Below are 27,968 nucleotides of genomic sequence, written 5' to 3' on the forward strand. Positions count from 1 at the left end.
AAAATGAACTACTCCAATTCCAAGGTTATGGTAATCACCCTGCCCTCTCCCTTGTGTCACACCCTACAGCTCAACTTCAACTTTAAATGGACCTCTTCAGCTTTGAAGTACTTGGGCACCCATATCCCCCCAAATATAGCTGATACATTTAGGATGAACTTTCTATCCCTGCTCAGTGAAGTTTGTGCCCTACTAGACAAATGGAATAGAGGTTTATATTTCTGGTTCGGCCGCTGTAACATCATCAAAATCAGCATCTTGCCAAAGTTTCTGTACCTCTTTCAGACTTTACATATCTCCATCCCCTCGACCTTCTTTCGTCAAATCAATACCCTCTTACCAAGTTCATCTGGGCACACAAACAGCCTAGGATCGGTAGGCGCCTTCTGACACTACCTAAAATATATGGAGGGGTAGCTGTCCCGGAAGCACGTAAATATGACCAAGCAGCCCACCATGGCAGGGTAATAAACTGGTGCAGACATAAAGATCTAAAGCTGTGGACGCACATAGAACAGCAGTTTAGTCCTATTCCCCTGCACTGGGCGCCATGGTGCTTTACTTCCCTGTCTGCTTCCCTCAAGTCGCATTCCCACCATAGGACCCACTCTCCGAGTCGGTCATATGCCATGTAAGAAACCGGAACTTTTCCCTGCTCGTTCTCCTGTGTTCCCCATATTGAGAAACCCCCGGTTTCCATTTGGGTGTAGAACAAGGTCAGTTTTGGAATCTCCAGGAGAGCAACTACTTTCAAGTCTCCCACTTTCTAATGGCTAACACATGGCCCATGATCTCCCAATTGATGCAACCGAATGGTCAGTTTAGATTATCTTTCTAGCAGGCGCTTCAACTTCAGCATTTCTTCCGAACTCTGGGCCCCCCGACACATTTTCAGAGTCAGCGGACGCTGTTTGAATCTTACTGTGAAGACAAAGACCCCCTCCCCGCACCCTGTCTAAGATGTATGCCTGGCTTATATCCCCTGCAGATGACTTTATCATGCCGAGTCTTGGCAAATGGGAAAGGGATCTTGATAGGACCTTCATGACTGCCCAGCGTCAAAACATCATCCACCTTTGCCTGAAATCATCCATCTGCACGCAGACGTAGGAATTCAACTATAAAATATTAATGCACTGGTATATTGCCCCATCAGTCTTGAGTAAATATTTTCTGGAAGCTTTGAAGCATTGCTGGAGATGTGGAGACGAGAAGGGAACTTTCCTTCACATCTTCTGGTCCTGTTCAAAGCTTCAACACTACTGGTCTGAGGTACAGAGGATCTGTCAACAATTCACTGACTTTCTTATCCCGAGGGATTCGACCTTCTTCCTGCTCCACTGCTCACAGATACAGATTTGGACATCAATCCTTCATCACTTGGGCATTGCTGCCAAAGCCTTCTGTTACTCTTTGTTATAAAGACCCCAATCCTCCTTCCATCGCCATGTGGCTCAGTAAGGTCAGGAGCGTCAATACCCTGGAAGATCTGGTACTTATCGCTCAAAATAAAAGAGAACAATACATGAAAATATGGGTATACTGGAACATGTATTCAGATGAAAGGAAGGCCCTCCTAGAGAGCTGCTCTGGGGACTGAGGTCCTCCTGTCATTGGTACTGTGGCATCTACGCGTCCCATCAGCCTGGTCCCCCCTCTTCCTTTTTTATTTTCTCCCTTTCCCCCTCCCTCTCCTCTTCACTTCTTGTCTCTGCACCCTTTTGGGTGACCCTGTGTTTATTAGAGGTCGACCGATATATCGGCCGGCCGATATATCGGCCGATATTTGCCGTTTTTTAAATAATCGGCATCGGCCGATTTGTGCTGATAAAAAGCCGATTTAGAACTACAGCGGGACTTTGAAATGATTTCTGTATAGAAGTCAGTCTAAGTTGACTGAGTCGTCATAGCAACCCTTTCCTCCACTCTGGGCTGGCTGCCAAGAAAAGAACTAAATGATACAATGTTTACACTTGAATGAATTAAGTCATCTCTGTGTGTAGAAGTTCTCAGTTTAACCATTTAAAGACTAAATCTTTTCTGACACTTGTTGCTTACAAGTAAAAATCCTGTATTTTCTGCCAGAAAATCACTTAGACCCCCCAAAAATGATATATATTTTTTTAGCAGAGATCCTAGGGAATAAAATAGCGGTTGTTGCAATATTTTATGTCACACGGCATTTGCACAGAGGTCTTTCAAATGCATTTTTTGGGGAAAAAAATACACCATTTAAAAAATAAAAATAAAATAAAAACAGTAAACTTAGCCCATTTTTTTTTTTGTCCAAAAGTTTTGACTACCTGTTTTTATTTTATATATATATATATATATATATATATATATATATATATATATATATATATATATATATATATATTTTTTTTTATCTAAATCATACATACAAGTAAACTGATTGGAGGTTTGTTTTGTTTAATAAATGTTTAACTGTAAGAAATTTTCTGTATCACTTATGAAGACTGCTTTCACACTGGAGCGGGCAGGCGTTGATGGTAAAACGCAAGTTTTAGCGGCTCTTTACCATCATTTTAGCGGTGCTATTTGGCTGCTAGTGGGGCACATATAACCCAGCTAGCGGCCAAGGAAGAGGTTAAATGCGCCCATGAAGCACTGCTGCCAAATCGCATTGCATGCGCTTCGGCAGTGGTGCCCATTCATATCAATGGGCAGGAGTGGTGGAGGAGCGGTATACACCACTCCAAACGTGCTGCTCTGTCTTTCACACAGACTGCAGGGGAGCCATTTTGCAGGCACTTTACAGGTGCTATTTTTAGCCCAAAAGCGCCTTAAAACGCCACAGTGGGAAAGGTGTGTTAGATCAAGGGGGATTAAAAATAAATAAATAAATAAAATAAAATCGGCCTAACATATCGGCCCAAAAAAATCGGCATCATATATCGGCAATCGGCCGCCATGATTTCTAAATATCGGCATCGGCATCGGCCAGAGAAAAACCCATATCGGTCGACCTCTAGTGTTTATATCATCTAGCTTCCTTCTGTCCTAAAATGTGAAGTTTCCACTCGTGCAACTCAACATGAGCAGAATGTGCATGGTTACCACCTAAACCTTTAAAGTGGGAGGCTCGTCTGCATGTCAATGATGCTACGCTGACTTGCTTCCGAGCAACTCTACAGTTGATTGCACTACCCTGGACTGTAACTATATTTGATGTGCCATGGCACCCCTGGTGCCTTCGTTATATTGATGGAAACTTTATTTTCCTTTACAAATAAAGAATTTGAAAAAAGAAAGATGTTCCGTTCTTTTCCCTGGCCCCATATTGGAGTCTAGCTCTCCTTTCCTCTTCTATTTCATGAAATGTTCATAACTATTACTTTTTTGTGGACCGACCCTTTTCTGTATCTTATATAGCTACTGCACAGGAATGGGTTTAGCCGTGTCTTAGAAAAATAATTTATTAAAAAGCAGTGCATTGAAAACAGGTTGGATATTTTCAGGTTTAACGTGTACGTACTTTTAAACAAGTATTTTAGAAACATCACATTAAAGTCAGGTGCATCAAGATTGGCACAGGAACTGCTGTTGCGTAGTTGTGCCCGAAGGCTCCCTCCAATTTACTACTGCGATAAAGGAACCAGACTCACAGAAAATATTCACAATAATGTTCTGCTCTTTCTTAAACAGACAAACTAATTTAGGCAGCTCATTTTCCTATTTTATGCTTCATTTAAAATACAACACACATTGGAAGATGAAGCGGCTGCAATATGGCTGCAGCATCTGTGTTCCAGTTATTAATGCCCTGACAAAAGGCGAGTAATACTCATAAACCATCTACTGGGAAAATCGGTCAGTAATTATAATATGGCTGCTTAAAATATGGCATGTTAGGCATCTCTTGCTAAGCCTGCCGCGAGATCCATTAACGAGCACACGCTACAGTGTGGCATCTCATGCTGGGGCTCACATCTCTGCTGATGCAACACAAGTCTTAATACTCATTTTTTTCAGAAATAGACTTTGGAAAGACTGTTGATTAGGAGGCATAATAGTTTCCAATTTCCATTAACCACAGCAAAATATTTCACGGTGAACCCAGTGAACTCCATTGTCCTTTTGGCCTCTTGTGCAGCAGAACAGGCAGTGAGGTAGATTTACTAAAACTAGAGCACTCGGAATCTGGTGCAGCTGTGCATGGTAGCCAATCAGCTTCTAACGTCAGCTATTTCAATTAAGCTTTGGCAATAAAAACTGGAAGCTGATTGGTTTCTATGCAGAGTTGCAGCAAATTCTGCATTTTCCAGTTTTAGTAAATAACCCCCACGATGTCCACGCATGGTTGCAAGAAATAATTGGTAGAGTCAGAAAGTGGGAGTCTCATTTTTTGTTTAAAAGTAGCTACAGTATATTGCATAGGGGACAGAGATGTAACTAAACACTAACTATTTAGAAAAAGTAAATTTTCTATTTTTTTATTTTATTTATAAGACAACCTTTTTTTTATACTAAAACTGGATATGCAAAATCTGGTGCAGCTGCGCATGGTAGACAACCAGCTACTAACTTCAGCTTGTTCAGTTAAGCTATGCCAATAAAACCTGGAAGCTCTTTGGTTCCTATAGTGGCCTTACCAGCAATTCCTTTCCAAGCCTTCCTTCGCCTTAGCCAGTATCTCCTTAGCCAGTATCAAAATGGCCGGCGCTGGTGACCAAACAGAGCAGTGACTTTACTCCCTTTGTGATGTGACAGTGCTCAGGCCTAGCGATAGGCTGCTAGACCTGAGCATCGTCACAGGAATGGAAACTACATACTTCTACATACCCGAAAGTGCCTGGTATTGTGGACAGCTGCAAAGGAGGAAGGTGTGGCGGGGGCATTGGTAATGTGTGTACAGTATAAGTGGTCCAGAGGGTGGTGTTGACTTTTTGAGACAATTCCACTTTGCCCTACATGGCAAGGCAGTAAGTGAGAATGAATGGCCAACTGCAGCCAAGCATTTTTGATAGATTTGGGAAGAGTAAATATTTGTCAACTTTTTATTGCTGTCCCTGACTCATTGAGACTACTTCCTGTTCCTGTGACAGCAGGAGAAGACATGAGGGGAGTGGTTGTCATTGGGCCTAGAAGACACTGACAGTAATAATACCCTAAAAGAGAGTCTAACCCCTCTCAGTTTTACTGGAACTTTTTTTTTAAATATAAATTCTTTATTTTTTGTTTTACAAAGAATACAATAAACAGCCAAGTGAGACAAAGGCATCACAAAGGTAGACAGAACCCTGCGACCTGACCATGAGTGGGAAAAGACAAAGTAATATAAAATGTATGGTCACATTATCAAAGTCAAAGATATGGCTATAGTCACCTCCATAGATATTAAAGTGATTTAAAACATTGCATCAGTGTGCCTAACCTCCCTTCCATCTCAAAAATGTAGTGGAGCAAACTTTACAATTCTGAGATTATATGTAACGAGTAGAATTACCCTCTTTCAAGCAGGTGACTGAACTCATAGATCCTCCATAGATCTATCCGTAAGGTAAAATGCCCAGTAAGGTCAGTCAGGCTTCAGGGTGTAAGTACTGGAAAAGTATTTTGCTGCAGTCTTTGTCCCGACTAGAGAGATTTCTCATCACTGCCTGTCCATGTTGTGCGGTGGTGTGAGGTAGTGCAGGTTCTCTGTGGCTGCTCCACCCAAGGAGGAGGATTCCTAGGACAATTAGTCCCTTTTAGCCCTTGTACACACGGTCGGACATTCTGACAACCAAATCCGTCTGATTTTTTCCGACGGATTTTGTCCGAAACTGTTGCATACACACGGTCAGACAAAGTTGTCGTAAAATCCGATCATTCAGAACGTGATGATGTTATTTCTTATGGCGGGACTATGTTCAGGCTAGTAGCCAATAGCTTTGGTGTAGGAATTTGATCTGAGCATGCGTGGCACTTTGTCCAATCGGAATTCTCTACACATGATCGGACAAAGTCCGATTGGATCATGTTGTCGGAAAATTTTGTAGCCAAGCTGGAAAACTTGGTCCGTTGGATATTCTGACGGAAACAGTTCGATGGAGCCCACACGCGGTCGGATTATCCGACAACGCGGTCCGATCGGACATTTTCCGACGGAATGTCCGACCGTGTGTACAAGGGCTAAGGTGTTATGGATGTGAGGAGCATCATGAAGACTGGTTTTGAAAACCTTACAATTGTGAAAAATCTTATTTGAAAATGTATACAAAACTTGCTACTGAGTTTTGGGACTAGGTGTCTACTTTAATCCTTTGAACACTGAATCAGTGCATGGTTAGGGGTGGAATCAGAGTAGGATACCTTTGATAAAGTAAAGCCTATGGCATTTTACCATGAATGTGTTAAAAATTCATGGCAACAGAGTGTGGTCGCCACTTCACCCAATATATCCCACCATGATTTCAAATCGAACCATACATTGATTTAAAGTTCCAAGCTAGTTCCAAGTCTTTGGCCCCTAAATGAGCTTCTGGAGCAGATTCTTATACCTATCATTGCAGAAATTACTCTCCAGGATCACTCTGTATATATCTGTCTAGATCAGTGTTTCTCAACCTTTTTTTCAGTCAAGGCGCCCTTTAAAATGATGCACAATCTTGAGGCACCACACTGTAAAATGTACAAATACTAAACTAATAGTTTTACATAATGCAGCAACATCTTCACACATTGGACAGCCAACATTAGAGGTGATTTATTCTTCCAAATCGAATATACATTTACACACTGGTACGACTAGTATTCCAATGTTTCTCTTCTCCCTCAGTTTCTCTCCCTCACTCATCTAATGCAATCGCAGTGCTGACTGAGAGGGGGAGGGTAGGCGCAAACAAGGATGCTATGTCAGCGCCCAACGTCCTCCTTATCAACCGATTACATCATTGGTTGTTACGATGCTGGCGGCTGGAAGGTTGTAATGGTGCACAATGAAAGCCTGTGGCTTTATGTCACGAAAAGGCAGGCATGATCTACCCGCTGACTTGTATACAATTATTGGACAGTTTCTAGGCAGTTTGATAAGGCACCCCTGCTGGATTTTACTGAATGTCTCTTTTAACCCACCTGGCGGTATTCCAGAGTCTGGCTTACCGGGTGGAGATTCTGTACCAAAAGCGGTAACCCCGAGCCAGACTCGGGACCGCATTGCTGAATGCAGGGAGAGGTTTACTTACCTTGTCCCCTGGATCCAGCGATGTCTCCGCGCTGTACGAGTGAGCCGCGTCTCGCTCGATCTATCACGGAGCCGGGCTCCGTTCCCTGTGAGCGTTGCGACACATGGGGATGGAGAACGGCGCCAAATTCAAAAAGTTAAACACACACATTACATACAATATAATGTAATCTTACAGATTACATTGCTGTATGTAATTATTTCACATCCCCTTTGTCCCTAGTGTTCTGTCCAGTGCCCTGCATGTAGTTTTATCTTATAAAAACTGTTATTTATGCCTGGAAACTGGAGATTGTCCATAGCAACCAAAACTGTCCCTTTACATCAAAAATGGTTTTAGACCAGCTAGATAATAAATTAGAATCACTCGCAGAATTAAGCGATAGCAATTTGTGGGGAGATCCGTCATCAAATATTGTAAAAGTAATGACAGTGACAATTCTGCAACTGAGCAAATTTCTGTGTTTTTGATTTGATTACATTATTGAATAATTTTTATTATTGTTATATTATTTTTTGGTATAATTATTTATAGTTATTTATTATATTATAATTTGATTTCATTTTTCAAACTTTATCATACCCGGGATGTCTGCTAGACTCTGGTTTGGACAGATTTAAGTGAGTTATTCGTAAAAATTTCAGATACAATATAAAATGCCAAATTACCATGCAAAATAATTGTACCGCTTTCAGCACCTAAAATCTGAAATAATCATACCGCCAGGGAGGTTAATAAAAACAGTGTATTGACTTTGCATACACATGTATGGATCTTTTTCTTCCTTGTGTACCAGTCAATCCAAGACACAAGCCGACCTACGACCATTTTTCCCTGGAGAGCTGCCTAAAAGAAAACCTTCTATACCAGACCTTCAATTGAATTGGAACAGTTACTAGAACAAACAATCCTGCGTCTTCTATACTACAATGCTGTGGCAGTCAGTATCTAGCTCTGATGAAATGTAGCATTGACAGAGCTGAGGTATATTTTTAGTGCGGAAATGTTGACTTTGGTCAATTAAACCGCTTTCACCTGAAGGCTCCTGTTCCGTAGACGGCTGGTCCAGGAATAGAAACAGCAGCCATCAATCATGTCCTGCGATCATTCTGAGGAGACACTGACATGCCAGTCACTGTTTTTCTGATGTTTCCACAATTCAGTCTATTCACTGGAAGTTCATCCATGACTGGAGCAGGTTTTAGTAACCTGCTGAGAACACTTTAGTTATTTAATGGTTATTAAATGGATGTGAAATGGTGCTAATCATGTATAAGCCATACTTCCCCCCCCCCCCACCTCATGTCTGACCAGAATAATAATGAGGCTTCCTTTCAGACAGACTTTTCAAAGCCAAAACACTTGAGGGTTTAGAAAGACATTTTAAAGGGAATGTATATGCGATTTAATGTTTTTATACACGTTAATGTAAAATATTTGTTTATCAGCATGGGTTAATGTTTTAAAAGCTTGATTTGTATGTAGAATTTGTAAGAATGTATGTACATGTGGGTAGACATGCTTAAAGTACAATTCATGAGGTGAAAATTGTGACGTCATCCGCCCACCTCTCCACCTCAGCTAGTCAGAAGAAGCCTTGTATTTATTGATAAAAAAATCAAAAAAATCAGGGCTCTGCCTGAATGGCTTATGCCGCGTACACACGATCGAACTGTATGACGACTTAGTCCGTCATACAATCCGACGGACAATCCGGCGTACTTTCCACTGAACGGACTTGACCACACACGGATACACAAACAGTCCGACGAAAGCTTGCGCGATGACGTACAGCACGTACGACGGGACTAGAAATAGGAAGTCCAAGACACAGCCCTGTAAATCCTTTCTGGGCATGCGCCATTCTTAGTCCGTTGGACTAGCATACTGACGACCGTATTGTCCGCTGAAACCAAAGTACGACGGAAAGATTTTTGGGCAAACCGAAATTCTTAGTACTCCGGACTGCACGCTGAAAAAGTCCGCTGAAGCCCACACACGAGCGGATTGTCCGTTGAAATGTGTTTCAACGGACTAAGTACGTCATACAGTTCGACCGTGTGTACGCGGCATTAGAAGCGTTCAGGCTGACTGAGTTTCGTTTCGGCAGCAGATGGTAAGTCCCCCGTATTGCTGCTGAACACAGCACTGTATACTGTATACACTAAAAACTGGATAGATAATGCCTCATCCAAACAAACACAAAGAAAAAATAGATAATCAAATAGTATTTCTGGAAAACTTGTTTCCAGTCCCTACAATGGTGCACTATAGCAGCAGCATGATGGAGACACGGATAAAATAAAAGGATAAGCTTTATTATACAATGCTTAAAATACAAGGTACATAAGATTAGACACTATAATCCCAAGAAACCAGGGGTATCAAATTGTTATCCAAAGTACAATAAAAACATGTATAGTCATAGCATGAACATGATCTCCAATTACAGCATACGTAATGTATGGTAGATGTCTGTAAGGTCGACGTTTTCCCAAACATTTCGTTTTCTCAGGACCCATACAACAAGGTGAAAAATTGCCTAAAATGACATTAGTTGCATCAAATAGTATCATATGATTAAATAAGACACAAGTGATAAATGCATATGTTAGACCTGTTGGTAGGGAGATCCACCCGTTAGCCGCCCAGGGCGGTCTTAGGGGCACACCAGACCAAGAGCCCTCCTCCGAACGGGAGGAAGGAAAGGCATCTATGCTGTAATGGATAACCAGAATGATGGCTCAAACACTAAAATAAATGAATATAATATATATAATTAACCACCAGTGGTATACCTGTATCCCAGGAAGGGACATAACAGTGTGTATACTGAATAATTACCATGTGGTCAAATGTGGTGGTCAAATGTAGGTAACAGATCCCATAAGGAGACAATTCTTATAAGTAGAATGTTAATTGCCTGTTAATTAGTAGACAGATACCTGATGTCAGTATACCGGAAGGTAAATAAATCATGATATAGTACCAGATTGAATGAGACATGTAAACCCCCAACACAAGGGTGCTAACTCAGGCATCCATAGGTATGTATACCCACAATTCAATGCAAATACGCTGTTATAATAGTACAAGATACAAGGGCCGCTTGATCCTCCTCATATGAAGTATTCCAGTGTAACATCCCCAAGAGTAGTGTCCATGTAGTCCCAATATGAGAACCCTGGTGAATGTGAGGGACAGGTATAGGTACACCCAAGGGGGGGGCATTCTAAATCATATCACCCTAATAATAGGGAGGTGATTCCCACCTATAGATCTATACCACAACATATGGGGGGGGGGCACTGCTTACTGTCCGCCTATGAGCCATCCATCCTATGGTCCCTCCATCTGTAGGATGTACAGAAGCTGCCATGGGATAAGCTGTATATAGTTGATGCTTCTACAGCACAGTACAGGCAGAGAGGTGGGGTTGACCCTGTCCTGCAGTGCCCATGTCATGTAGGATTCTGGACAATTGGTGACAATGAAGGGTGGCATCAAACCAGAGTGATCTCTGCCTAACAGTAAAAGTAAAGTCTCCTTTATTGCACAGTCACAGGGTGGAGGTAATAGGGTGAACAAGCATTATGCCTTTACTGCAGCAGGGATAAAGTCAGATCACCGTGTTGACTATTTGGTCCAGCAAAGCTGTGTACAGCAGGCCATAGATTATGCAATTTTCTTTTCTTCCACCACGGGTGAAAGGAAAGAAATTGCTCAATTCTCTCACCAACACATTCCGTGTTAAAGGGGGAATGCCCGCTGCAGCTCTATTGTGTTCTGCCGAGAGGGAGCCTTCCCTGCCCACAGAATACAATGATATAACTAAACAGGCTAGTTGTACATCCAGGGTGCCCTTACATGGACCAAAATGTTGCTGGTCCCTGCTGAACTAGCTGAAATTTTATCCATGTATGGCGCTCTTTATACTCAAGAATGGATAAAGGAAATGTAAAAATTATTGTGTAATCCGTATATTTCAACTGCCTATTCAGCTGTTTGTCTTCAGTTTATGTTTAACAATAATACTCCTACTTTGGAGGATGCCACAAATTTAACATATCAATGCATAGTCAAACGCATATGGGGCAGCACAGTAGATAAGCTATTAGCACCTTTGCCTGGCAGCACCAGGGTAATAGGTTTAAATTCCAACTACGACATTACCTGCACAAAGTTTGCATGTTCTTCCTCTGTCTGCATGTGTTTCCTCCAAAACTTCAAAGACATGCTGCTAGATTAATCAGCTCCTGTAAAAAATAAAATGTATTCTAACAGCAGATGCTCCTCCGTCATCAGAATATACTGGTCAGTGCTGCAGCCAATTGGCTGCAGCAGCTGATTGAAATAAAATTTTACAGCAATTCTGTTCAACAGAAGGTGATCCGATGATTGACTTCTGTTGAAGGGGAAACACACACACATATCAAAATTTGGCTTGTTCCTGCTGAACCGGCCAACTTTCAGTCCACGTGTATCCAACTTTTTGAATGGGGACACTTGCTCTAAAAACAGTCTAAAAAGGGAATTTCCCTCACTTGGGGCAGATTTCCTTTAATTTCTGATTGTGTCTCTGGGAGGAAGGGGAAAGCTCCCCAGAAAGCACACACAGAATATAAGTAGGGTTAAACCCCTGCGTTTAACAGAGGTTTTAACCCTACTCTACCCAGAACATAACAACATTTGTTTACCTTTTAAACCTAAGTATCAATGGTGCCACACTATTCAGGGCTTTATAGCATGCAGGACTTTAATAGAACCAAACTGGTTTCTTAAAATAAAAAAAGGTTTTACAGCTACATGGGTAATGACCATTATAACTTTTTTTAAATTATTCTTGAACAGAATTTTAGTTTGATTCTCACGGCCCTGAACTGGCAGCTTCCATCTTGACTAATATGAACTCTGTGTGTCAATATTCTTTTGCAAGATAATAATATGGAACAAGTTTCTTGAGCAAACTTTATCAATAGAGGCTTGAAGGACAGTTTGTTAATTAACACATTTAACGGATATGAAGAAACAGCCGTTAATAAACTTTATTGATCTGCACATAAAAAAATAAAACAACATACTGTGCAAGGTTTAGTCTGAGCCGTGACTAATTAAGAGATAAAAATCTGTCAAAAAAAAAAATTCTCAACTTTGAGATAAATGTTATGCCCCGTACACACGAGCGGACTTTTCGACATCCAAACTCCGACGGACTGAGTCCGGCGGACTATCCGATCGTGTGTGGGCTGCAACGGACTTTAGCGAAGCTAAAGTCTGACGGACTTTAGAAATGAAGCATGCTTTAAATTTTCCCGACGGAACTCCGCCGGACCCGGTCCCCTTTGAAAAATCCGCTCGTGTGTGTGCTACTCCGACGGACTAAAACCGACGCTAGGGCAGCTATTGGCTACTGTCTAGGAACTTCCTACGTCGAATCCAGTCGTACGTCATCACGTTCGACTCCGTCGGAGTTTGGTGTGATGGTGTGTGGTCAAGTCCGTTCGGTCGAAAAGTCCGCCAGAACTCCGTCGGAACTCCGGCGGAACTCCTTTGGAGGTCTGTCAGACTTAATCCCTCTCGTGTGTATGGGGCATTATAGTTCGAAACATGTTTACCTTCATTATTTTGTTTGCCTCATAAATAAAGCTGCTATCTTAAAGAAAACCAGTGACCAATGGGCATTTCTACTCTCGCCTTAAGTGGCTTCACCTTTCATGGATTCATTGTTTAATTATTTACTATTATTCTCTCCCTGCCAAAGCAGACTTGCCAGATTGTAAGGCTGTGCTGCACCTCTAAAACTATCATTGTCAGGATTTGATATGTCATTGGTTGGTTCAGCACTTTTATTATTATGTGGGTTATAATTTGTCCTGTTAACAGAGCCATTCTTCTTGCAGACATTGTCCTCCATGCCAGAATGTACCCCGACCTCGAAGAAGAAAAACTACAGCAGCAACAGCAGCAGCTCCGGGTCAGACAGCAGCACAGACAGCGAGGAAGAACCATTGGTGAAGGAGAAGAAGGTTTCCTATGAGCTGGAGGAACAGAAATACAAATCCCTGGAAAGGTCTAGTACGTACATTTTACTGTTACTTTATCATATGAGATCAACAATAATGGCTGCTGTAAAGCCATTTAATCTGGAAATGCTTAAAGCAGAACTTTACACATCAGTTTAAAGAGGAACTTCACTCTCCCCCCTGCCATATCTTTTTTTTTTTCCCTCCACTTAACTTTTTTGCTGGGTTATCCATGCCCAGGAAACCCCATGGTGTTATGGAAGAATTTGTCACTCATCTGGTTCTGCGCCACCCGTATCATTTGGAGGGGGCTGTCTCCTCTGGGTTCTTGCAACTACCCCCTGAAAATGCACATGCACCATGACCTTTGGGGGGCTGGCTGCAAAAGCCATTAAGAGACAGCTGGCCCAGTGATGATGCACCGTGGCAGACACACACTGTGAAGTACCTGAGGCCTCCTGGAATGTATGAAGTAAGTATCCCAGGAGACTGAAGGAAGCTTAATTTGACATTCTTGCCTAGGCAATAACCCAGGAAGTTCAGGATGTTTTCCTTAAAAAAGGTAATAGAAAAAAACAAATTCTGCTTGAATAAGAGGAGAGGGGTAGGAGTGTTATGATGAAAAGTGGGTGGGAAGGTGAAGGACCAATTTAAGTCTCAAAAATGTCAGATTTATTCCTATTTCTTACCATTCTACCTCATAATCCCACAGAAAAGCACTGACTACGGCACCTGTGCTTCTTGCACTCTGTTTTTGGCTCTGGTCTGATGCCTGCATTATGCAGGGCACTATTTTGGGATGGTGTTCTAACTGCTCCTCCAACAGCACAGCCAGCCATTGCCTTATAAGCACTTCTGGCTCTGTGGCAATGAGGCCATCTACATTGCATGCATGGGGTTTATGACAACAATGATAGGTGGGTGCTTCTGATCATGAATAGGTACCTGTAACACCTCACAATATGTTGCAAGTTTCAGTGAGTGGTAGAAGCAGCAGGAAAGTAGAAATTTATGGCAAAGGAGCACCCCCCCCTGAGGTTACCATTCACTTTAAAAAATATTATGACCTTGACAGGTCTAAAAAACTTGCTAATGGAGGGTCCCTGAAAAAGAAGAGCTCTTATTGTCACTTCTTCAGTGGCCCATATCACCCACCTCCCTCTGCCAGACTCTTAAGCATTCAGATACCCTTGTCCCCCACATGTTGTGATCTTCCAATCCCCTATATCACTATACCACATATGGGTTGGAGGATGAAATACTCTGCCTTGAATGCTAAAGACCTTGCAATAGGCTACAGTGCTGGAATTGAGGGAAGGTAGGAGGCAAGGGCTGTCCAAGAGATGAGTATAAGAGAGGGGTGGACATACTAAACTAATATGGTATTCGGGAGTGAGTGTGTACATACCAGGAGTCAGTAGATTTTTTTCTAGAAGCTAGTTCCATTGATAACAACTGCTGCCATTTTTTAAGATGAATTCCAGGTGTGGTCAGTGATGCCATTGCTCCATCTCCACACCTTGTCTAATGAGAGAAGGCTTTTTCTCTGAATGGCATTCTCTGAATGGCACCCATGCTTAGTGGTTGACTTCCTGCATTCAGAATACATCAGGCCAGGTGCTCAGCATGAAACCTGGAAGAAAGTAGAGATCACTGGGGTTTGGCATCTAATACAGTGATTTCTAGCTTCCAGGGGCATTGGCCAGATATGGTAGTTACATTGGTCTAAACTGGACTAGTATACCTATGTAAAAATATACCATGCATGGAATTCAATTTAAGGAGCATTGGCTACCTGGCTCCTGGGATTTGTCTAGCCCTGGTATAAGACTTGACAGGGTCACTTTAAGCCCTCTCCACTTTAAAGACCAGCCTAACACTGACTGTCCAAAATGTGTGCCATATTCAACAACACTGGTAATCCCTTTTAAGCACCTCACAAATATCAGGAGCTACGCTAAGGATTCTGTTTTAAAGCCAGTTAACGGCACAACAACTTTCCCTGTATATTTTTTTATTTATACTCTGCCAGCCATTTAAGGCCAATGAAATTGAGATAATGGAAAGGGAGGTCTTGCAAGATTCGCTGCATCTGTCATGTTTAACTGGAAAGAGTTTCCCATTTAATCGCATTCTTCAGACTCGCGTTTCAACCGCCATCCCTCTTACAGCCAGCATCCCGATGTCCATTAATCAACCACAACCCTTAGCAGGCGAAATGTAGCGTGTCTGTTTACACAAACACAGTCAGGACCATTTATTTATCCAGCACTGGAGACGCCTGGCATCCCAAAAACCTCCCCGCACTCTCCTGTGATTACAATCTGGATTTTATATCGGGCTTCTGGGATATCTTTGATCATAACAGCAAATGCACTTGTGCTCTTAGTTTAGGAACGCCACATCTCATTTTGCTTTAATGATATAACCTGTGTGTCCGGCCTATGAAATGTAGATCTAACAGTAGCTGTCATACGGCCGGGCATGAACTGTGTTACCACTTCATTTTCTACAATAAAATCCTCCATGTTCTACATTTTCATTTTTGGCTGACTCTCAGAATCTCTGCTACTGACTACTAGCTGTACTTCATAATGTTTTTCACATTCTATTGGTGACTCTTATTTTAGCTAAAGTCAAACCTTTTTTGTTTTGCATGGCGTATGGGAAGTATCTGTATCCCTGTCAGGTTTTTATTGCTGCGCACGTGTCCACTGGGGAGAGTTGCCCTCTCTGGTGGCCACTGTCAACTGATCTGGTGGTCTATTTAGACCAGAGTAGTCTGCTGCAATGCGTTTCATGTATGCTACATAATGCATTGTGTTACAGCAATAGTTGCAAAAGAAATCCCTTATGGGACTTTACACGCATATACACAAAAATATGGTTAAAATGCAAAACATTACAATTTATTACAAGGCAAGTCTAAAAAAAGTTAAAATTTATACAAAAGTTTTTGTGTTGTTGCTGCGTACACACGACTTATTACCTGTGCAATATTGGATATCCTGTTGTCCAAAATGTACCAATGTAATCTAGCCATATGGGGTTTGATCAGTCTGGATATAACATCAGGACAAAAACCAACACATTTTGGAAACAGTTTCTTCTTCAGGGGATTCTTGGCTGATTCAAGGACAGGATTATCTCTATGCATACAGGGCATACAGTGGCCCAGTGTGTGTGTGTGATGACTCATGTGGTGCCCCATGTTCCTGGGCCTCTCGGTGGATAAACAAGCGCTTGGCAGCCTGATTCATTTCTGATTTTACCCTACAGTAGATGATGTGTTGTGTTTTTCTAGCAAAGTATAACATATGGTATATTCCTCTTTTACCCTGAAGAAAGAACTCTTTCCGAAACGTGTTAGGTTTTATGATGTGATGTTATATCCAGATAACATTTGGACATTTTGGACAACAGGGTGTTAGGTTGCTCGTCTTCTGTAAGTAACCCCTGGTAGCCTAGGCTAGGATTGAAGAGCGGAGGTCCCTTTCACCGGTGGACAAAACATTACACATACACACTATTGTACGTGAATAATGAATGTGCCTATTGAAGCACACACAACAGTTTTATTTAGTTTGAGCAGAAGGACAGCCCTGTGGTTTAACCAATCAGGTAATTCATACATACATCGACATTTTTCTTAAACTCATGACATTATCTAAGTCAAAGGTGAAATACAGTCTTCTGATAGTTATTTCGTCATTTCAACATCTGCTGACTGACCATATTCTTGCGTAACCAGTCCTATCTTAGCTTTGTACCTCTTACCGCAGACAGATGCATCCTAATATGTCAACATCTTGCATCTTAATTCTGAACTTAGTGAAATGCACGCCTAAGCATATTATCTTAGACCTTTAACCCAGTACCGTATATCTTTTGGTAACCTTAATAAGTATTCCCTTATAATCCTTCCTTTGATCATTCTGTGATTTACATAATGATCATTCCTTTTCTAATTTAATAGCACAGGCTTCATACTCCGAACCCTTGTGCTCTTGGTTTCTATACCATACCGTTGGATCCTTAACAATGGAAGTGAGTTTCAGATCCTTCGGAGCGACCGTGTTTCCCTTTTTACATAAACATTTGATTATCTTATAACAGGCATATAAAAATAGAATGAAGAGAATCACAGTGACAATTGTCATGGCAGCATTTCGGAGCCAAGATATTAATCCCCCAAAACTAAAACTGCTCGAGAAGGGATCCCAGTTTTTTCCTATGTTCCTTGCCTCTTTCTGTAGTTTATTTACCTCTTCCCTGTGTTGGGCAATAACGTCATAGTAGTCTGGGACTTCGATGCTGGTATTATGAATCCAGGTACAGCACTCATAATCCTCAGTAGTCTCACAGAGGCCAGTAAGGGCTGCACTCATACTTTCTATAGCCAACTCATGTAGTTCTAGTTGCTTCCTAATTGCCCTAGTTTCTAGATTTAGTTTGGTTATGTCATCAGAATTTTCCTCCAGAATCTCATCAATTATGCCAGTGTAATTATTTAATCTTTTCATTAGGTCAATTCCCCACCCTGTCCAGGAAGGGAACCATGCCCAGGCCATATCTTTTTCTAAAAACAATTCTCGTTTATTACGGTGTCTAAGGGGATATCTAGGATGCATGCTGGCTTCAAGGAGGTGACTTCCCTTGTTATCCCCTAATACCCCCATGATAGGAACCAGGGCTGCAAGGCAACACCACCCCTGGGGTTTGGTTGGGATCCAGGGGTGACAGAGTTTGCCGCAGTATATATATATGGTATTTCCTAGAGCTAGGGGTCGTTTATGGAACACGTTCCTAAGAGTATCAGAAAGGCCAGAGAGCACCAGTATTGACATTAATTGGTGTATTGTAGTCTTGGTACTGGAGCTAAGAAAGTCTAAAAAGGTGGCATTTAGGGTGGGATCTGAAGTATGGAAGAAAGAAGGACTGTTAAATGATGTCATTGAAATGTTAAGTTTTGCTTGTTTGCAAACCTCGGCTCCATCTGTGGTGTTTCCCAGTCGGAAACACCAGTCTGGGAAGTGGCTTCTACCTATAATTTGGAAAGTGAGGGTTTTATTTGGACGGGTCCTAGTAACATTCGTTAGGACGATAGGGGGTGTTCCATTAAGGAGGGGGGTAAAATTCAAGGGGACTGCCATGAGAGGGATTCTAGCTGTACTGGGATGTAGCTTGCTGCAAATCCAGCATTTCTCAAAACCAGATTTTTGAGCATAGCTATATTTGAATTTTAGTAGTAACATCTTGTTAGTCAGTCCCTTAGGTGACTCATTAACGGGTACAATACTTCTACTATGTCTTTGGCCGGGGGTATTATTCATCTTAGGTGGTCCACATATCCCTTTTAATAGACCTAAATCTTCTGGATGATATATACAGTTAGCTATCAACCATGTGGGCAGGAATACAAATAGTACCAGACTACCCCAAAGGCATACAGCCTTCCCTGACACTGATGGAGAAAGCATCTTTTTTTAAAGTTCTGATTATTTGTTATCTAAGAGTTCTGTTCTTCTTCTTCGTTTCTCATCCCGGCAGTTGTTGGCTCTGTTTTTGTCCTTTTGAGGGGGTGTGGGATCTTCCAGGGAAATTTGTTCTATGCCTCTCTGAACTTCTTGTAGATCTTGTTCTTGGGAGTTGCTGCTCTCTGTCACTGCCAGGGGCTCTGGAGTCGAGGGAAACTGGGGACACTTTTTAAGACGGCTGGCGTGGATCCAGGTGTTTCCTAGGTCTGTTAACACTGCGGTCCTGGATACCTTTTCCACCTTCCATGGTCCTGAGAAAGCCGGTCCGATACTCTTTCTTTGTGCTAATTGTTTGATCAGCACTTTATCCCCAGGGATGAAGGGATGCGTTGGTTCTGTGGGAAGAGGGAAAAAAGGTGACAGAAACTTGTTCGTTCATTTCATGAAGCATACTTACCAGGTTTTTCACGTACATTTCCTGTTGGGAATAAATGTCAATATCAGTGTCTTGGTCTAATGGGGGTAATTCTATGTTTGCGGGGATTCCCATGAGGACCTCAAAGGGTGATAGTTTTGTTCTTGCATGTGGTGTGGTCCTAATTTGGAACAATACAGCAGGCAGATGGTCAAGCCATCCTTTCAACGTGCCTCCTGTGGCCTTTTTTAGTTTATCTTTGATATTCCTATTCATTCTTTCCACTACTCCTGCACTTTGTGGGTGATAAAGGATTTCATATATATATTGATCAAAGGGGCAGCCCCTATATGTCCTGGACCATGGAGATATGAGAGTATAAGTACACAGTTTGTTTCGGGTATGCCCAGGATCTTCCCCTCTTTTGACCAAAGACCTTCAGGGTCTTTGGTCAATCCTTCCTGTGTCCAAAAATGGACATCATCTTCTGTGGCCATTGATTGCATCTGTGCTATGACAGTTTTAAAGTTAGGTGCTGCGAAGTGTTCCTTGAAAAACATTGTTGTGGGGGCAGGTGGGTTAGGGGAAAAGGCAGCAGCTCTTTTAGCTTCTCTGTCAGCAAGAGCATTCCCTTTTGAAACACGACTGCTGTCAGAGGAGTGTGCCTTTACTTTAATTATGGCTACCTTTTTTGGAAGAAGAATGGCTTGGAGGAGAGCACTAATCTGTGTGGAGTTGGCAATTATTTTGTTGTCTGCTGTTTTAAAACCTCTATTGGCCCATATCACACCAAAATCATGCACCACTCCAAAAGCATATCTACTGTCTGTGTAGACGTTCACCTCTTTACCGGTGAATAGAATGCAGGCCCTAGTGAGGGCTTCTAACTCTGCTACCTGGGCTGAAGAAGGAGGTAATGATTTTGCCTCCAGTACGATGTCTGGTAGTTGAACAACTGCATAACCGGTTAAAAAGGTGGAGTCAGAGGGACGTGAGCAGCTACCGTCAACGAAAACATCCTCTGCACCTGAGATAGGGGTGTCAGTGAGATCAGGTCTGGGACTGGTAATAGCAGCAACCTTTTCCGAACAGTCATGTATAATGTCTGGGTCATGTGGTAAACGCAACATGGAATGCAAAAGGCGCACAGCGGGGTTGCTGGCAGGCACATATTTGAGTGTGAGTCTAAGTCTTTGCGAGGTCATATGTTGGGTATTCATGTTCTGAATAAGATGCGTGACTGAATGAGTGGTATAGAGAGTCAATGGGTGACCTAGCACTAATTTGTTTGCATCTTGTACAGCCATTGCACAGGCAGCAAGATTTTGGAGACAGAATGGCATTCCCTGTACTTGGATGGGGAGTTTTTTTTAGATAGGTAGGAGACAGGGCGGTAGCCTGTTCCATGCTGTTGTGTTAGCACGGCGGCAAAAGAGGTCCCCGAGACTACACAGTATAGTTGAAAAGCTTTACCATAGTCTACCAACCCTAGGGCGGGAGCATTTGACAGACTGTTTAATAGAGCTTGAAAAGCTTGTAGTCTGTCTTCAGTCCAATCTATTAATTTAGGGGCTGTCGAGCCAGTAGCCTCTCTTAGGATACTATCATAATGAGAACAGTCAGGAATCCATTGGCGGCAATATACCATTGCACCCAAGAACGAGAGTAGGGCGGCTTTGTCTTTTGGGGGACTGAGAGCTCGAAGGGCTGCGGCACGTTTGGGGGACACTAGCCTTGTCCCTTCCTTTAGAATGCACCCTAGGTATTCTACCTGTGGCTGGCACCATTGTATTTTCTTCCTTGAGGCTAGATGCCCGGCGTGAGCTAGGTGTTGTAACAGTGATGTTGAATCGACCGCACAATCTTCAGCAGTTCGACTGCACAGGAGCAAGTCGTCCACATACTGTATCAGTACCGACCCTCGCTCAGATGTCCAAGACTTGACAGTCTCGTTGAGTACCATAGAGAAGGCGGCTGGACTGTCTACATACCCTTGCCAGGTTAGTTGGCCCCCGGCCCAGGAGAAAGCAAACATAGGTTGGGCTTCCTCTGCAATGGGAATGCTAAAGAAAGCATTCGCTAAATCAATTACTGTGTAGCATAGAGAGTCTGCCGGTATGCATGAGAAAATAAAAGTGATGTCTGAGACTAGGGGTGGGAGGGGAATCACTTGTTTGTTTACTGCTCTGAGGTCTTGGACGAGTCTCCACTCGCCACTGGCCTTCTTTACAGGGTAAATGGGTGTGTTCCAGGGACTGATGATTGGTCTCAGGATACCTTTTGATATGTAATCATTAATTTGAGGGGAGATGCCTTTGACTTTCTCTGGGGGTAGGGGATACTGTTTTTGATATTGTATCCCTGCATCTGACCGCATTTGGGGTGCATATGGTGTGCAATTAATAAAGCCCACACTACCTTTGTTTTCTGCCCAAATTGTGTGATGGTCAAGGGAGGAAGGTATCATTAGAAAGAAACTCCTGTGTGCATGTCTTTTTGGGAACCCTCTGTGTGCATGTCGCTTAGGGCCATGTAAGTCACATAATGGTGAACTAGCGGTAAGGGAACCTTCTTTATTAAACTTAATGGTAATACACAGTTGTGCCAAGAGGTCCCGTCCCATAAGGGGCACAGGGCATGAGGACAAGACGGCAAAAGTTTGGGTACATAATTTCTGTCCTTCTGGAGTGGCTACAGTCAGTGGTGGAGTGATGGGATGGGTGACAGGTGTCCCATTAATACCAACAGAGTTTCCCTCGGTGCATTATTTGTGGCTGTGTAGGATATTGGGGTAGTGGTTGACGAGGGTTCTGGTATGGCAGATAACGGGGATACTGTGGGCGGGTCTGGGGGTTAAATCCCCTGCCTCTGCCTCTTGCTCTAATCTGTCCAGTCCTATAAGGGCACTGGGATTTCCAATGTCCTTGCTGTCCACAATTGCCTATATTTTCCAAGGCATTTGTTCCATGCACAGAAACAATCCTTCATGTATTGTGGGTCAGCCCCTTTGCAGGGAGGATAAGAATGCTTAAGTACCTGACAAATTTTACTGACTTCTTGCCAGTCTTCCTCTGAACAAGGACCTTGGGGTCCTGGGTCATGGATTCCCAATTGGTGACACCTTTCCCGGACTTGTGTCCAAAATGGTTCTACCTGGGGGCCAGGGATCATATTACTGACAAATTCATAGGGTGATGGGGTGGCCATGGCTTGGGTTGCTGCAGAATTCCCCATCTAGTAGTCTGGGCAGTGTGTGTCTAGTGGCAGGACACAGGTGATAACACCCGGTTTGTCCAACAATCCGGTCTCTGGTCTGGGAGTAGGATCCCTGATCTTTTTTGGGGCAGATGGACTTATATAAAACTATGAAGATTTACCCTTAATATACGATGAAGGGTAAATCTTTCCTGGTGGCGGGATATACCCCTCTTACACCAAGTCTGCAAGAGAACCCCCCTGGTCTGGTGGTCAGTAAAATCCACTTGTCATCTATTCTTAGGAAGAGTAGACCTAACGTGCAATGGGGGCAGGCGGATGCTATGTCACTACAAGAGGGCTCCTCATATTCTGCACTCATTTAAACAACAACAATTATTTTCCTTATACTCTATATTAAAACTTATACTCTATATACTTACACGTGTACCTAGAGAGAAACAGACATATTCTTAATATACTTTAAGACATGAAATAACCGTATTGCAATACATTTATCAATTTATAGTGCACTTTTTTTTAAAAAAATTTTTTTTCAAATGGGCGTCCACTCCACCAATCCCTTTGTCACGGGCGTAATCTACTACTTCCCGTGTTAAAAATACTATCACCAATAGTTTTAAGTCAGACCAACCTAGTCGGACTCCCCTAAACCTATAAATTCCTTGCGAGCCCTTTTAACCTCCCGAGGGACCAGCCTAGTCCACCGCGAAGGCACAGTTACTTCTTTTAATTTTAAACTAAGTTCGTAGCGGCCGCCCGGACAGAGTAAGTGTTTACACCATTCACCAATCAGGTAAAAAAGAGTAAAGTGACTTACCTGTCGCAAGACGAGACGAACCCCACTTTGCTGGTACCAAAACTGTTAGGTTGCTCGTCTTCTGTAAGTAACCCCTGGTAGCCTAGGCTAGGATTGAAGAGCGGAGGTCCCTTTCACCGGTGGACAAAACATTACACATACACACTATTGTACGTGAATAATGAATGTGCCTATTGAAGCACACACAACAGTTTTATTTAGTTTGAGCAGAAGGACAGCCCTGTGGTTTAACCAATCAGGTAATTCATACATACATCGACATTTTTCTTAAACTCATGACATTATCTAAGTCAAAGGTGAAATACAGTCTTCTGATAGTTATTTCGTCATTTCAACATCTGCTGACTGACCATATTCTTGCGTAACCAGTCCTATCTTAGCTTTGTACCTCTTACCGCAGACAGATGCATCCTAATATGTCAACATCTTGCATCTTAATTCTGAACTTAGTGAAATGCACGCCTAAGCATATTATCTTAGACCTTTAACCCAGTACCGTATATCTTTTGGTAACCTTAATAAGTATTCCCTTATAATCCTTCCTTTGATCATTCTGTGATTTACATAATGATCATTCCTTTTCTAATTTAATAGCACAGGCTTCATACTCCGAACCCTTGTGCTCTTGGTTTCTATACCATACCGTTGGATCCTTAACAATGGAAGTGAGTTTCAGATCCTTCGGAGCGACCGTGTTTCCCTTTTTACATAAACATTTGATTATCTTATAACAGGCATATAAAAATAGAATGAAGAGAATCACAGTGACAATTGTCATGGCAGCATTTCGGAGCCAAGATATTAATCCCCCAAAACTAAAACTGCTCGAGAAGGGATCCCAGTTTTTTCCTATGTTCCTTGCCTCTTTCTGTAGTTTATTTACCTCTTCCCTGTGTTGGGCAATAACGTCATAGTAGTCTGGGACTTCGATGCTGGTATTATGAATCCAGGTACAGCACTCATAATCCTCAGTAGTCTCACAGAGGCCAGTAAGGGCTGCACTCATACTTTCTATAGCCAACTCATGTAGTTCTAGTTGCTTCCTAATTGCCCTAGTTTCTAGATTTAGTTTGGTTATGTCATCAGAATTTTCCTCCAGAATCTCATCAATTATGCCAGTGTAATTATTTAATCTTTTCATTAGGTCAATTCCCCACCCTGTCCAGGAAGGGAACCATGCCCAGGCCATATCTTTTTCTAAAAACAATTCTCGTTTATTACGGTGTCTAAGGGGATATCTAGGATGCATGCTGGCTTCAAGGAGGTGACTTCCCTTGTTATCCCCTAATACCCCCATGATAGGAACCAGGGCTGCAAGGCAACACCACCCCTGGGGTTTGGTTGGGATCCAGGGGTGACAGAGTTTGCCGCAGTATATATATATGGTATTTCCTAGAGCTAGGGGTCGTTTATGGAACACGTTCCTAAGAGTATCAGAAAGGCCAGAGAGCACCAGTATTGACATTAATTGGTGTATTGTAGTCTTGGTACTGGAGCTAAGAAAGTCTAAAAAGGTGGCATTTAGGGTGGGATCTGAAGTATGGAAGAAAGAAGGACTGTTAAATGATGTCATTGAAATGTTAAGTTTTGCTTGTTTGCAAACCTCGGCTCCATCTGTGGTGTTTCCCAGTCGGAAACACCAGTCTGGGAAGTGGCTTCTACCTATAATTTGGAAAGTGAGGGTTTTATTTGGACGGGTCCTAGTAACATTCGTTAGGACGATAGGGGGTGTTCCATTAAGGAGGGGGGTAAAATTCAAGGGGACTGCCATGAGAGGGATTCTAGCTGTACTGGGATGTAGCTTGCTGCAAATCCAGCATTTCTCAAAACCAGATTTTTGAGCATAGCTATATTTGAATTTTAGTAGTAACATCTTGTTAGTCAGTCCCTTAGGTGACTCATTAACGGGTACAATACTTCTACTATGTCTTTGGCCGGGGGTATTATTCATCTTAGGTGGTCCACATATCCCTTTTAATAGACCTAAATCTTCTGGATGATATATACAGTTAGCTATCAACCATGTGGGCAGGAATACAAATAGTACCAGACTACCCCAAAGGCATACAGCCTTCCCTGACACTGATGGAGAAAGCATCTTTTTTTAAAGTTCTGATTATTTGTTATCTAAGAGTTCTGTTCTTCTTCTTCGTTTCTCATCCCGGCAGTTGTTGGCTCTGTTTTTGTCCTTTTGAGGGGGTGTGGGATCTTCCAGGGAAATTTGTTCTATGCCTCTCTGAACTTCTTGTAGATCTTGTTCTTGGGAGTTGCTGCTCTCTGTCACTGCCAGGGGCTCTGGAGTCGAGGGAAACTGGGGACACTTTTTAAGACGGCTGGCGTGGATCCAGGTGTTTCCTAGGTCTGTTAACACTGCGGTCCTGGATACCTTTTCCACCTTCCATGGTCCTGAGAAAGCCGGTCCGATACTCTTTCTTTGTGCTAATTGTTTGATCAGCACTTTATCCCCAGGGATGAAGGGATGCGTTGGTTCTGTGGGAAGAGGGAAAAAAGGTGACAGAAACTTGTTCGTTCATTTCATGAAGCATACTTACCAGGTTTTTCACGTACATTTCCTGTTGGGAATAAATGTCAATATCAGTGTCTTGGTCTAATGGGGGTAATTCTATGTTTGCGGGGATTCCCATGAGGACCTCAAAGGGTGATAGTTTTGTTCTTGCATGTGGTGTGGTCCTAATTTGGAACAATACAGCAGGCAGATGGTCAAGCCATCCTTTCAACGTGCCTCCTGTGGCCTTTTTTAGTTTATCTTTGATATTCCTATTCATTCTTTCCACTACTCCTGCACTTTGTGGGTGATAAAGGATTTCATATATATATTGATCAAAGGGGCAGCCCCTATATGTCCTGGACCATGGAGATATGAGAGTATAAGTACACAGTTTGTTTCGGGTATGCCCAGGATCTTCCCCTCTTTTGACCAAAGACCTTCAGGGTCTTTGGTCAATCCTTCCTGTGTCCAAAAATGGACATCATCTTCTGTGGCCATTGATTGCATCTGTGCTATGACAGTTTTAAAGTTAGGTGCTGCGAAGTGTTCCTTGAAAAACATTGTTGTGGGGGCAGGTGGGTTAGGGGAAAAGGCAGCAGCTCTTTTAGCTTCTCTGTCAGCAAGAGCATTCCCTTTTGAAACACGACTGCTGTCAGAGGAGTGTGCCTTTACTTTAATTATGGCTACCTTTTTTGGAAGAAGAATGGCTTGGAGGAGAGCACTAATCTGTGTGGAGTTGGCAATTATTTTGTTGTCTGCTGTTTTAAAACCTCTATTGGCCCATATCACACCAAAATCATGCACCACTCCAAAAGCATATCTACTGTCTGTGTAGACGTTCACCTCTTTACCGGTGAATAGAATGCAGGCCCTAGTGAGGGCTTCTAACTCTGCTACCTGGGCTGAAGAAGGAGGTAATGATTTTGCCTCCAGTACGATGTCTGGTAGTTGAACAACTGCATAACCGGTTAAAAAGGTGGAGTCAGAGGGACGTGAGCAGCTACCGTCAACGAAAACATCCTCTGCACCTGAGATAGGGGTGTCAGTGAGATCAGGTCTGGGACTGGTAATAGCAGCAACCTTTTCCGAACAGTCATGTATAATGTCTGGGTCATGTGGTAAACGCAACATGGAATGCAAAAGGCGCACAGCGGGGTTGCTGGCAGGCACATATTTGAGTGTGAGTCTAAGTCTTTGCGAGGTCATATGTTGGGTATTCATGTTCTGAATAAGATGCGTGACTGAATGAGTGGTATAGAGAGTCAATGGGTGACCTAGCACTAATTTGTTTGCATCTTGTACAGCCATTGCACAGGCAGCAAGATTTTGGAGACAGAATGGCATTCCCTGTACTTGGATGGGGAGTTTTTTTTAGATAGGTAGGAGACAGGGCGGTAGCCTGTTCCATGCTGTTGTGTTAGCACGGCGGCAAAAGAGGTCCCCGAGACTACACAGTATAGTTGAAAAGCTTTACCATAGTCTACCAACCCTAGGGCGGGAGCATTTGACAGACTGTTTAATAGAGCTTGAAAAGCTTGTAGTCTGTCTTCAGTCCAATCTATTAATTTAGGGGCTGTCGAGCCAGTAGCCTCTCTTAGGATACTATCATAATGAGAACAGTCAGGAATCCATTGGCGGCAATATACCATTGCACCCAAGAACGAGAGTAGGGCGGCTTTGTCTTTTGGGGGACTGAGAGCTCGAAGGGCTGCGGCACGTTTGGGGGACACTAGCCTTGTCCCTTCCTTTAGAATGCACCCTAGGTATTCTACCTGTGGCTGGCACCATTGTATTTTCTTCCTTGAGGCTAGATGCCCGGCGTGAGCTAGGTGTTGTAACAGTGATGTTGAATCGACCGCACAATCTTCAGCAGTTCGACTGCACAGGAGCAAGTCGTCCACATACTGTATCAGTACCGACCCTCGCTCAGATGTCCAAGACTTGACAGTCTCGTTGAGTACCATAGAGAAGGCGGCTGGACTGTCTACATACCCTTGCCAGGTTAGTTGGCCCCCGGCCCAGGAGAAAGCAAACATAGGTTGGGCTTCCTCTGCAATGGGAATGCTAAAGAAAGCATTCGCTAAATCAATTACTGTGTAGCATAGAGAGTCTGCCGGTATGCATGAGAAAATAAAAGTGATGTCTGAGACTAGGGGTGGGAGGGGAATCACTTGTTTGTTTACTGCTCTGAGGTCTTGGACGAGTCTCCACTCGCCACTGGCCTTCTTTACAGGGTAAATGGGTGTGTTCCAGGGACTGATGATTGGTCTCAGGATACCTTTTGATATGTAATCATTAATTTGAGGGGAGATGCCTTT

The 27,968-nt window shown here is 42.8% G+C and overlaps 2 protein-coding genes across 3 annotated transcripts in view; one reads left to right on the forward strand and one right to left on the reverse strand.

The window, feature by feature from the left end:
* TTLL7 (tubulin tyrosine ligase like 7) overlaps window positions 1-27,968 on the forward strand; it is a 329,157-nt gene that overhangs the window by 180,728 nt on the left and 120,461 nt on the right. For both annotated transcript variants that reach the window (XM_077450362.1, XM_077450361.1), the window contains exon 15: window positions 13,091-13,265. In XM_077450362.1, the coding sequence (XP_077306488.1) occupies window positions 13,091-13,265 (175 nt within the window). The remainder of the gene's footprint in view (window positions 1-13,090; window positions 13,266-27,968) is intronic.
* LOC143926548 (uncharacterized) lies at window positions 16,743-27,885 on the reverse strand. The gene is made up of 2 exons (XM_077450360.1): window positions 23,142-27,885; window positions 16,743-19,085 (listed from the first exon to the last, which is right to left on the reverse strand). The coding sequence occupies exon 1, from the start codon at window positions 26,992-26,994 to the stop codon at window positions 25,936-25,938; it is 1,059 nt and encodes a 352-aa protein (XP_077306486.1). The 5' UTR covers window positions 26,995-27,885; the 3' UTR covers window positions 16,743-19,085; window positions 23,142-25,935.

Source organism: Lithobates pipiens, unplaced genomic scaffold (assembly GCF_037356315.1).
Source record: "Lithobates pipiens isolate NorthernLeopardFrog02 unplaced genomic scaffold, aLitPip1_a1.2 Scaffold_23, whole genome shotgun sequence".
NCBI classification, from domain to species: domain Eukaryota; kingdom Metazoa; phylum Chordata; class Amphibia; order Anura; family Ranidae; genus Lithobates; species Lithobates pipiens.